The sequence below is a fragment of the Cyprinus carpio genome, chromosome A7 (assembly GCF_018340385.1).
Source record: "Cyprinus carpio isolate SPL01 chromosome A7, ASM1834038v1, whole genome shotgun sequence".
Classification (NCBI taxonomy): domain Eukaryota; kingdom Metazoa; phylum Chordata; class Actinopteri; order Cypriniformes; family Cyprinidae; genus Cyprinus; species Cyprinus carpio.
The window spans coordinates 38,314,517-38,327,675 of NC_056578.1; the positions used below are offsets into that span (position 1 = coordinate 38,314,517).

At 35.7% G+C, this 13,159-nt stretch overlaps 1 protein-coding gene across 3 annotated transcripts in view; it reads left to right on the plus strand.

Annotated features, from left to right (window-relative positions):
* Window positions 1-813: 813 nt before the first annotated feature.
* The window catches only part of cpne7 (copine VII), a 45,121-nt gene continuing 32,775 nt past the window's right edge, over window positions 814-13,159 (plus strand). The window contains exons 1-4 of one of the 3 annotated variants that reach the window (XM_042761094.1): window positions 814-950; window positions 2,609-3,160; window positions 10,996-11,178; window positions 12,178-12,250. In XM_042761094.1, the coding sequence (XP_042617028.1) occupies window positions 2,882-3,160; window positions 10,996-11,178; window positions 12,178-12,250 (535 nt within the window). In that variant the 5' untranslated portion in view covers window positions 814-950; window positions 2,609-2,881. Of the gene's footprint in view, window positions 951-2,608; window positions 3,161-10,995; window positions 11,179-11,908; window positions 12,089-12,177; window positions 12,251-13,159 lie in introns of those variants that run through there. The other 2 variants (XM_042761096.1, XM_042761095.1) reach the window with 2 other exon arrangements.

Here is a 13,159-nt window from a genome sequence, read left to right on the forward strand (position 1 = left end):
AAATGGCATTTGTTGCATACATAGTGTTTTATCTCTGGGTATGGCTTCAGACAGCTATAGGCCATATAATTGCTCTTCTTAATGATTTACAAGTTATATTATATTCTGTCAACATGCATCCATGCTGCTCACTAAACAAATGACAGGAAATTGAGGTGTAAAAGCTCAGATGCTAAACAATTTGATGAAATTATTGAATCCAATATTTGATAAAAAATGTAGCATAAAAAGAAACGTATAATTAATATGTAACTAAATTAATATGTAGTCTAAGTAACTAAAAACTGACCAATCAAAAGATTCTGTCAAAATTCCATAATTATCCTTTTAGGAAGTGCATGGAACTGAATGAAAAAAGAAAAGTCTCATCTCAAATGTCAACGCTCCATGATTTTGTATGGTATAGTTTTGTTTAAAACCATGGTTTTGCATGCATGACCTTGAGGCTAGTAGCCTAATGTCTATACTGTAACAGTCAAACCCTGTTAACAGCAACCTTTTTATTCAGGATTTAAAAAAAAAAAATATATATATAGGCTATATATATATATATTACATTCATACGTTTATAAAAAGCAATTAAAAAACTCAAACTCTCAGAGTGGCACATGCAATTTATGAAAATTTTACAGAAATTGATTTTTTTTGCAAAATAATAATAATAATAATAATAATAATAATAATAATAATAAAAAAATAAAATAAAAAATAAAACCCCTATAGGCTGTAAATGATTCTGCACATTCATTCAAGCTTAGGATGCCGATTTTTACCGAAACTGACGTCATTTAGAGACTTTTCCCAGCTGAGGCTGTTAAATTCACTCCAATGTAGCTCTTTAACGTAACATGACAGCCGAACTAGCGCGCGGTGGGCATGTGTCATCCGCTCATCACACACACACACACACACACACACACACACTGAGAGAAGAGCAGCAGCAACAGCAGGTGAGAACACAGCTCTCTTATTTACACTCACTAGATTATGCTTGCTGTTAGTCATCAAGAAATGTGTATGAATATTATTGTTATTTTTATTAATTGCTATTACTAGCCTATGCTTTGCATGCGGTGTTGTTAGTGATAATTGGGGGCAAATGATTAGGCTGTTTACATATGTAATATCTAATTTACCAGTGCTTGCAAATTGCGGAAAGGTAAAAGATGCAATAATAATAAAAAAAATACATTCAGTTATAGTTACATTCATACGAGTTTGATAAGTAATAGAGGATATAAAGTGAATGTGGGTTAACTGTCAAACAAACGGTGCGTTGCAGACGCGAGAAAGCAGAAGTTTAACGCACTAAAGTGTAATCTATTAACAGTCACTTCATATTACTTTATTATTGTCATTTTATTCAGTCCTTTTCACTATTCGTGTTGCATACTAAAACTGATTCATGTAGTACAGGCGCAGTTACATGATCACGCGTTTAACCTTTTCATTTGTGATAGCCTGTAATTCTTCACTTTAGTATTTGAATCAAACAATAGTTCATTCGCAAGGAACAGCAGTGCACGAAAGCTCTCTAACCGTGCTGTAGTTTCCTCGCTAGAACAGCTCGATTGGTTGTTGCGGTAAGTGTATATACAGTAGATGTGAGAGGAGCTGTCCATGATCTGCGGTGCTGAACCACGCGCGCTCTGCTGGCTGATAGATTTACGCGTTTCTTTTGCTGACGTGACCTTTTAAAGGGTGAACGTCGAATGCATAAAGCACATTATAACATTATAATTACGAAATAGGACCGCAGGGTACGAATTACAGGGGGCGGGTTGGCTTGAGCACTGTAAAGGAAGTCAAAACACAAGGTTTGAGGGGTCTTAAAATTGCATAGTTTTATTTAGTCGTGCTACAAAGTTAGATGAGAAGTCACGGCGCCTACTTGGAATGATACAAACAAACAAACAAACCAATAAATAAATAAATAAACAAACAAAAAACTTAAGTGCCTTAAGACGATGCAAAAGACGCAAAACGTAGCCTACGCATGTTTACATTATAAACAATGGAAAAGCAGCGCAGTAGAATGTAAAAAACGCGTTATGGGTGAACGAAATAGTATCCCTCACCGTTCAGTGTCATCACATAACGTCGATAAAAATTCCACTTGATTACAGAAATTAATAAATTTTAAAAGTGTTAATTAAAGTGTAAGTGTAAAGAAAGATGTTCTGACTGTCAGGTTAAAGGGTTAACCTCGCAATGAAAATCAAGATTATGGGTTAAAATTTTGCCATTGTCAGTAGTGTAGCGATATGTGAAGCACAGCTCACATAAAAGTCACTTTCAAACCAAGCAGCTTTCTGTTGGTCATCGCCACAAAAACCTGTTGCGAAATCTGCATAAGAAAATCATTTGCCTGCACACAAACTTCCTGATCACAATGTGTATGTGGTTTCTTGTAAAATATTAATGTTATTAACTCACAGTTCATGCAGTTTACATATTCACTTAGAAACCTTCTTGTATATCTGTATGTAAGCTGTGTTTTCAATGATAATGTGGTTTCAGTGCTTTTGACTATTCATTGGATGTTAAAAGTACATTTAGAGTGTACATCCTGGCATTTATCACCCCCACATGCTTATTTCTTCCATAGGAGTCTGTTGTGGAAGAAGCTGTCAGATGAAGATCTCGTCTGGGATTTTGCTGTTGTAATATTAATGGACATCTCTGATTTACAACATCCCATTTGATCCCTTTATATCTGAACCACTCCCAGCAGCCCGTTATCCTCTAAAGCAAATCAGGCATAGAGATGTCTCTCTGTAAAGAACTTTAAGTCGAACTAACAGATATGCTTTAAGACATCCCACATCCTTTGCGTTACAAAGAACCAACACAAGGTCACATTATAAAATAGACTTCCTACATGGGAGAGTCCTGCTTCAATCAAACTGAGGCCTTTAAAGATCACCCGGTTGACACTGCTGTCTCCCATCTCCGGCTGACCCTCCGCACTCAACTTTCTGTCAGGATGAGTGACTCACAGGAAGCGACGTCCCCAGTGGCAGGCATAGGAGGCCCTGCCGCTTGCGTATCCAAGGTGGAGCTGCGTGTTTCCTGCAGGTCCCTGCTGGACCGAGATACGCTCAATAAGTCTGACCCCTGCGTCATGCTCATGGTACAGAACCAAGGTCAATGGACTGAAGTGAGTTTTCCTTTTTCCCTCTTGGGGGCTTGATTAGATCTTTGTATTGGCAGTGCTGTCCTTTTCTGCATTAGATTTATTTTACAGTATTAGTTGTCTTACAGTGCAATTCATTTATAAATTTTGTCACTATTTACTCAACCTCATATCATTCCAACATTCTTTTGCCCTCACTTATCATTTATGGACTAATCTGGCTTAAATGCATGGATGAAGTGGCAAAAACAAGAAAGGCAAACATAAACCACACACAATCTAGCAGTGGTTAAAAATGAAAGCTTTTGTTTGTAAAAAATGTATAAAAGAGAAAGAAGTTTGTGTGGAAGCCCATTTTCACCACACAATAAAAAAACTTAAAAATGTCCAGTTTCCAGGCAAAAGTTGAAATTGTGAGATAAAAAAAAAACAAACAAAACAAAATCGGAATTGTGAGATAAAAAGTCAAAATTATCTCTTCTATAAATGAAATGTGCACTAATTTGCAAGTGACAAATTACTGGCCTGCCGATAGGGTCCGAAATGAACAGGTCCTTGTTGCAAAAATGATCCAAAAATTAAAGATATGGGAAAAAAATGCTCCTGTATGGGTCTTATATTGGTATTGTTTGATATAATTAAGCAATATCACACAAGCAAGTGCTGTTTTCCTCAAATATAAGCAAGAATACAAACGTGTTACTGATATTAATATTAATATTAAGTTATGTTTTAGGCACAATGTTGTAAATATGACTGATTTTACTCTATTTTAGCATTGAAAATGGTTCCAAACAAAGGCACAGCAACAAACAGTGGTATTTCATTGCTTTTGAATGGTGTTTTTGAATGAAGCAGCTGAGTGAATGATTCAATCATCCATTCAGTGGAACAGTTCATTCCTGCCACTGCCGGCCAATATATCAATCTATCACTAATTACAAATAAATACATTTGTATTTTATTTTTAAATTGTACATTTGTAGTGCTGGAGGATCAGCTGATAACTTTTTTTCTCTTTCTATTTTTCAGCGATTAGAAGTTAAACAGGTCTAAGTGTTAGGCCTTGACTTTGGGTTAGAGATTGTTTAATGGGTATAACTTCGCACAATGCCTTCAGTTGACATTCTGATAGTATAGGGCTTGACTGTGAAGGTTGATTGGGCTGTGAGTGGAGGGAGTGGGCACTTTTTGGAATGAATCTAGGCAGGGAATTGTCACACTGCAGGAAAGGTCGCTTGAAGCAAAGAGAGCGACCACTCTGGTGCCCCCACCCCATATCAAAGCAGTCACTGTAAGAAAAAAAATTATCTGGAGCCACAGCAGTGGTGCTGAAGACAGCTCAGCAAAGCTGTGAAGCTGTCTGCAGCAATGTGTCAGGCTGAAGGATGAAATCTTAATCCTGGCCCCATTATTCCAACAACTGTGCCATGTTCAGTTCACAGTGAACAAAGTAAAAGATGCCACCCTACTTCACCTGCAGCGTTCGCTGCATTCAGAAGGTTCAATTTTAAAGAGGGGCCACATGAAACAGGAAAAAGAAATAGAAAAAGCCATTGAGATATTATTGTGGACTTTGTTGATTTGACTGACAATCAACATGAGCTGAGTATCTTGAAATAACTGATTACCATAATCAGATGCTTTGCACTTCAGATTTTCTGGCATATTTCTAGATTGAGAAGAGTAGCTGGCGAGAAAAACAGTGCTTCATCTCTGTCCATTTAAGACTAAATGACTCTTTGCAGTGGCATTCATTTTTGCATCTCAAAAATGTTCATGATGAGCAGTGTAGGAAGGAAAAACTGTTATGGTCTGAAGCCGCTTCATCAGTGTGGATAAGACAATCATAATGCTAAATGCATTATCTTCACACTGCATCCCAATGATTAAGTCTGACTGCAGCAGCAAGTTGTTTAAAAACTGATGGTTTGAGTTGCATTGTTATGAATATGATTAGTTTTCGTTGTGAAGTGTTTGTAGCAGTTATGTTGATGTTATGTTGGATGAACAGCCTTTTAAAGGGATAGTTCGCCCCAAAATGACAATTCTGCCATTATTTATTAAGCCTCACGTCATTCCAAACCTGAATGACTTTCTTTCTTCTGTGGAATGTAAAAGAAGATCTTTTGAAGAATGTCTAACTGTCCATACAGTCAAAGTCAGTGGTGTCCAAAAACAGTAATGAACAGTGGACACCATTGACTCACTGTATGGAGATTTTTCAAAATATCTCCCATTAAAAGTGAGTAAATTGTGAAAGAATTTTCTATTTTGGGGGGAACTGTCATGATGGCAGCAGTCAAAGTGTGTTGTGTAAGATATCAGCAAAAGATAACAATGATAAAGGATGAATGAAAGAATATGAAACTGAGGTTGGGTTTTGCAGAATCCAGTTTTTATGTAATCTTCTGTGAGTAGAAGATCCATATTTTCTTTTCTTTATAGAATGACAAAATACCGTCTCAAGCTAAAGAGATTTTGCATACTGGAATATTAGAGGTGCCACTGCCATAATTTTTCTGTATTCACAGAGAAAATATAGGTACTCACTTTGTACTCAGTATGGTTTTACACTTACAATATCAGTCAAAGAGCAGTCATATTTATCCGATTAATAATTCTGATCTTTCTCCTGACATTAGCTTTAACACATGCCAGATTTCTTTTTCACAGGAGCAGAAAAAAATATATCCACATTTTCCTTATATTAGACACAGACATTTTGCCAGCAAGTCAGTGGAAACCATATATGCAGTGCTGTTTTCTTGTCATCGGCATTAGTCTACATTTTCTGTCTTGAATGTCCGCCAGGTATTTTCAGGGATCTTGGCATACATGTCTAGGATGTGTCAATATAGTCTCATTTTGCATACTCCCATGTTATTACCATTAGATCTAATGTTTTCAGGATGAATTGGAGCATGTTGCTTTGATCCATGATCATATTGCCAGAATCGCCAAAATTTGATGAGATAAAAATTAGGCTTTAATGTCCTCATGCAAGCAGTGAGCATATGAATCGTCACAGCATGAGATAGTGGGTGCTGCTCTACAATCACTGAACGTTCAATGCAAGATATGTGTGCTATTGTCCATTTTGCAAAAAGTATTCCTTTAAATCACAGCTCAGTGAAGACATTAGACATAATGGAATCTTTTTGTTAAAGACATCAAGTGGTTTGTAAGAAGCTTACCAAATCTCTGACTGCTGTCAGTTTTTGTTATTTATATCTTCCAAACGCAGTCCCTCTACAGCAAAGACTGATATGGAAAAAAGGGGTGGCTGGATTTAAAAACAAACAGTTTTTCATAACCTCCTCAAATTCCAACTTTCAATTACAGATTTGACAAACATTTTAAAGTTTTTGACTGGTCAGAATATTTTATTGACAGTAATTCCATCATGATGTGAATGCAACATTAGTATTAGCAATAATGATAATAGTCTAAAGCCTAAAGTATACTTGAGTTTTGATGTGAATGATTAGCTTGTGTACAGCCGAGCACATGGCCTTTCAAAATATACTCCATTTGATTGTGCGTGCGAACGCAGGCAGCGATGCATGTGCATTAAAATGTTTTGTCTTCGTCCAGTGTCTGCGCTATTTCTCTCCAGGAGTTATGACTGCTAAAAATGTCATAGTACTGTTTTGAGCGTGACTTGCTGGTATCTCATAACCTCCTCCTACTTGCATAACACATTGTTATGACCTCAAAACACTTTTACCATAGTGCATGATTTCTAAACTAATATATTTTGACACTTTCATCACATAATACTCTCCATAAATGGCTTTTGTGATCTAGTAAACTTGCTCGGTAGCTCACCTGGTACAGCATTGCACTTGTCCAGTGATACACAAATCCTGATAAAACAGCTAAAGACTTGTAGAAGCATGGTTGATTTAGCAAATGTTTTATGACACTTTTTCTTTTTTTAACTCTATTGGTTAGATTTAGTTTAGTGTAGGTGGTACATTAGTATTAAACTTTTAGCGACAGTCATCGGACATTTAATTTCTAAACTACCACAATATGTACAACAACAAATAACATAACAAAATTTTGGCAGATTCACATTAATCTGTTTTATATATAGGCTGCAAAATTAATCACTTAATCCCATCTTTTCTATATTTCGTTGTTTATGTTGAGAGATTTCACAAGCATGCAGAATTCAGTCAGTGAGCGCACACACTCGACAAAACTCCAGCATTTCAGTTTTTTTTTTTTTTTTTTTTTTGCCACAAACCCCAATTAATTTCCGACCCTAATTCTGACCATGTGGATTTTTGTCTCTATGTTGTTCCAAGTGCTCCTCTGATGTTCCAGAGCCATTAGGTGTTCCGCTATCTGCTCATGCAGCACCTATTAATGGAGAAGTGCCATTGTCATGCAAATCAAGAGCTAAAATTGAGTAGGAGCTAAGCCTACTCATATCTCTCTTTGCGCTCCCTTTCACTTACTCTCTCTCTCTCAAGGTGAATGCTACATAGTGTGTGTAAATATAACATAATATTCTAAGACCCTCATGAACCTCCCATGTAATCTCTGTTCTGCATTTTTGTGTGCGTGTCGTGACATTTTTTTTCTCACTGCTTCTCTTACACTACTCAGTCATCTTAAAGCTGCCACGGTAAGGGGTAAAGAGACAAACTCCGGCTCATTTAACAGCCTCTTTTCAGCTCTTCTTCAAGTTGGCAGTAAGTCTTAAAAGTCTCTTCCTCTTGGTTTGAACTACATAATTGAAGGATTGTTCATATTTCAAGAAAGGTTTGGCACATATTTGTTTATTCAATGTTTTTAACAGTCAGAAATTGTTAGCAAAGAAGCATAACATGGTGATAAGTCTGAACTAGTAGTGAGCAGTGGTAAGTAATAAAGGCTCAAATGAAAAATCCACTCAAAAGTTCGCAGCCTGTTGCCACACCTCACCTGATAGCTTGAGTAAACAATTTAATTGGAAGACTGGCCATATTATAATTTCAGTTAATATTTTCTGTCATTGGTACGTAATCCAGTTTTGGCTATGTACCTTAATTGACTGAAAACAGAATTTTCAAACTAGACTTCAGTATTGGGAACGTGTCTGATTTCTGTACGTTGGCAGGGTGGCCGTTCAGTAAATGGGGAGTTCTGTAACAAGTTTTTTTAGCAGCAGATGTACTTGGAATTGATAAGAGGTCTGCTTCCCTGTGATTGGAGGAGCCGCAGGAGGCAGTCAGGTGTTTGCAGTGATATCAGTATGAACTAGCTGTATAAGGGTTCAGAAACCATTTGACCAGGACAGTATCATAGTTATCTAGTCGAGACATCCTCTCTGTGGGAATCTAAATAGAACATGTCCAGGTCTTTTTTCAAGGAAGAAAAAAAAAATCATATATTCATAAGGAAACTTAATTTAAGAAATCTAATTTAATTAGGACCATTCACTTTTTTGTTAAAGAGCAGGTCATGTGGTATTTTAAAGTGTCCTTATATTGTGTTGGAGTCCCCGACAATAGGTTTAAATGCATCTAAGGTCAGAAAACATTCTTATTTTCTCAGAAAATACATTTAATATTAGAGTCATTTGCCAATGATTCCAAAATGATTTGTTCCTAGCAAGTTCGGAGCAAACCCCTCCCTTCCATAAGCCTGCTCTGCTCTGATTGGTCAGCTGGCCAAGCCTGTTGTGATTGGCACAGAGAGGAGTCCTTGAGCCAGTTAGCCAGTGCTACCACTGACAAAACACTTTTACATAAAACAATAATATAGTGTGCCAATCCATTCTTATAATAATGACACAAAAACACTTATGCAAGCTAAAGTTTAGCTGCTAAATTGTAAACACTTGGTGGATAAGTTAGCCGAGTGCTAACGTGACTAACTGATGAAACAATACAGTTTGTAAACCAAAACACGCGCTGTCTTAATTATAATCGGAATTTAGAACAGCTGTATCGTTATAAACTGCAAAAGCGATATTTTTCAAAAACCCATATGACCTGCTCTTTAATCTGAAATGAGCATTGATTGAAGGTTAGCACGTTAATATGTATATGTATGTGTGTGTGTGTGTATATATATATATATATATATATATATATAAACGTGCTAACCTTCACCTTATTAAATGTCACAATGCACAAAATATTAATGGTCCTTTTCTTTATGCAGGATGTCTTATTTCTGTCTCTTGATTTTGGGGTGAATTCTGACATGGACATAATAGTTTTGTGAAATTCACCTCACACCAGCTCCTTTAGTTTGATTTACTACCACTTGCGCTATGTTAGAGTTCACCTCAGTTCAAGGACACATACATAGTAGATTGAAGGACTGGATATTTTATATGAGGCTGTAAGTAATTGCTGAGAAAGACTCTGTCAAACATGGGCTGATGGAGGAGGGTCATTCCTTGCTTGATATGTGCTATGCAGACGGACAAATTAGAGGTTTGACACTGTTAATCTGATTTAGTGTGAGTATGACCGATTACCTCACATGCTGATTTTAAATGGTTATTTTTCCCCATTTGTGTGACAGTAGCAAATAACCTTTTTAGAAATACACCAGAGAATGTTCGGATGTCAAACTGTAGTTTCCCACACATTTTTTTTAAACTGGAAAGTAGTCTGCTACACTAAGCTACTAATAAAAGCAACTTCTTTAAAGCCATCTATCTATCTATCTATCTATCTATCTATCTATCTATCTATCTATCTATCTATCTATCTATCTATCTATCTATCTATCTATCTATCTATCTATCTATCTATCTATCTATCTATCTATCTATCTGTCTATCTATCTATCCATCTACCTACCTGATACAGATACTCTTTGCAAAAAAAAGAAGAAGAAAAAAGAAAAGAAAAGTAAATTGTTAATGGAAAAGCAACACTTTGAAAACAGCCAAACTACTGTCACACAAATTACACAAATTAACAAAAATTAAAATTTGCTGAAATGTTCTCACCCTTAGATCATCCAAGATATAGATGACTGTGTTTCTTTTTTTAAAATGAATTTAGAAAAATTTAGCATTTCATCACTTGTTCATTATTGTTTATAAGTAAAAACAATCCAAAATAGGCTGGTGGATACTGACCACAACAGAAGATAGATATTTTTACTGGAGGAAGCGTTATTATGGATTATGGACTTACTATTGGATTAAATGCCATATTAATGAATTTGTTTATTACAGACACACAGATTTTCACTTCACATGATGTTAATTGATGGATTGGATTATTATGATGTTTTATCAGCTGTTTGAACTCTCATTCTAATGGCACCCATTCACTGAAGATTCACTCTTTTATATGAACCCTTTTCTCTTTTATGGACTTCCATTCTTTGTTTGTTCAGCCTTTGCTTTGGTACATTAGAAAGTAAAGCATTGTCTCTTTCAATGGCTTTTATACTTATATTTTCAGATTGCATCTCTAAACTAATTCTGTAATATCTTCTCCATCATCTTGGAGAATGATGCATTAAATCCTCCAGCTAATTGCCTCAGTGAGGTTTTAATTCAGAAATGATTGTATTTGCTCTGTTTGTTTTTGACATGCACCGGTGAACAATAGCAAAGGAGGGGGAGGTAGGGAGAGAGAAAGCTGATGAATGAGAAACGAGAACAAATGTGTTTTGTATGAGAGCAAGGCCATGATCATCGCAGATGCATGTGTGGAAGCTCTCAACAATCAGACAATCAGACTCATGAGGCCTTCATCCCACTGCCATCATTTCTTTGACTTTATCCAGGGACAGCGCACAAACAGATGAATAACAGCCTGTGGAGCCAGATGCTTCCAGTCAGAAGATTTTCACTTACTGTTGACTAAATTGTTGTTCTTTCTGTAATTCAGCTGGACCGTACTGAGGTGATCAAGAGTAACCTGAATCCGGTCTTTGCCAAAGTCTTAATGCTGGACTACTACTTTGAGGAAGTACAGAAACTGCGTTTTGAAGTCTACGACATTCACGGGACTCACAGTATTGGAACGCGAGACGACGACTTTCTGGGAGGTGTGGAGTGCACGCTTGGACAGGTGATGTTTTCCTGTGCATTTTATGTAATATTGTTAAAAATACACCATGTGGCCAAAAGTATATGCTCCTTATTAACACCCATATGGCAATAAATTAAAAAAAAAAAAAATAAATTCTGGTCAAAATATATTTTATTTATATGCTCAATATATGTTGTAAACCGTAAACCTAATGAGATATATTTTATGTGTATATTATATTCCGATTCCAAAATATATTTCAAAATGTAAGACCAAAAAATACATTTCCAATTTTACAGTAGCCTACATTTAGTGTAAGTGCAAATGTGGATAGAATAGCTTACTAGAGATAAAAACTAGACTTACAATGATTTAATATTTTTTAAATTTTTTTATAGTTTTTTTTAGTACTTTGTAAAATGTTTATTGCTTATTTTTATTCATACGTGTAATCTTCACATTTTTCTTCAAATGGCATATGTTTAATTTTTATATTTTTTTTTAAGTGTAATATTTGAATTTTTGTTAATATGTACTTTATTATTTTCTTCTAATGGGTTATTTGATTGTGTTTTGATAATTAGTTAAATAAATAAATGAGTAATAACATTTTCAAAAAATATTTTATTCATGTCTGCCGCTTTAAATATAACGTCCATAGAGACAAAACTCTCTCAAAATCAAAATCTCTCTCTCTCTCTCTCTCTCTCTCTCTCTCTCTCTCTCTCTCTATCCAACACCCCCCCCCCCCCCAAAAAAAAATATATATATATGGATATATTTTGCTGTATGGACAGGTTTGGATATTTCAGCTAAGCCTCATTGATGTTCATGTCTGAAAGGATGCAAATCCCTGCATCTTTGTTCCAACATCAAATGGAAACCTTCCCGGAAGAGTAGAAGCTGTAATTGTAATGACCAACTCACCATAAATTACCTTAATTAAATGGTGTACTTTTGTTTATGTAGTGTACTACTATTATTATTTTTTTAACATTATTTTAAAAAATCCTTTAAACGTTTTAATTTGTTCCATAGATAGTGGCCCAAAAAAAGATGGTGAAACCTCTGTTGCTGAAATATGGAAAATATGCTGGAAAATCCACTATCACAGTGAGTTGAAAAAATATTCTACACACACATAATTCATTTTTAATTGCTGCTGTACACATTTACACATTCTTTGAAAGCTCTTGTGGTAGAGGTTTCATCTGTCATCACTTAATTGTAGCATCCACAAAGGAATAACTAAAAGACAGTTTAAGTCACTTTTCTGGAGACACACTCCCAGATAGTCAGATGAGGGTGAATCTGTACATTTGCCAAATGAAAGCAGACACTGTTTGCCAGGCCAACTCGCCATTCAACAATAACCAGAAATTTCTTTAACAAAAATGCATGTGTATGAGAATCACTGTGTTCAGTTAGACAAAATCAATCACTTTTAGTATCAATTGTGTAAAGGACTGCCGCAAGAACTATAACTATAAAGGTAATTATATGATAACTGTATAAACTCTGTTTATTATAAGCGTGCGATGCACTTTTGTTGTCTGGGTGGATTCTGATTGGCTGCCAGTGCTTTATCATTCATCAGCAGAAAACAGTCTCTTTTAAAATGATTCCAACAATGTTATTTTTATAGTTATAATGTGAAGGGCTTTAACTACAACTGGGTTTTTGGCATCTACACCCACCCCTTTACAATGCATATTTTTTTTGCATTATGAGATGTCACTCAGAAGTGATATTCATTCATCTATAGGTCCACCCACTTTTTTTTGAAGTGCCAACTAAATGCCAAATCATGCCCACGTCGCTCATCACTAAACTCAGAGGATGACTGCACATTACAAAATGAGTGATTTTTTCTATTACTTCTGGAATGAAATGCCACTTTAAAATATTTCTTGATACAGCTGAGTGAAACCGCTAGTTCGTGTGATGCCTGAGAGATAGATATTGGCGATTCTCTAACACTGGTGCATTAAAAAGTCATCAGGTTTCAGGAATAAGGTCT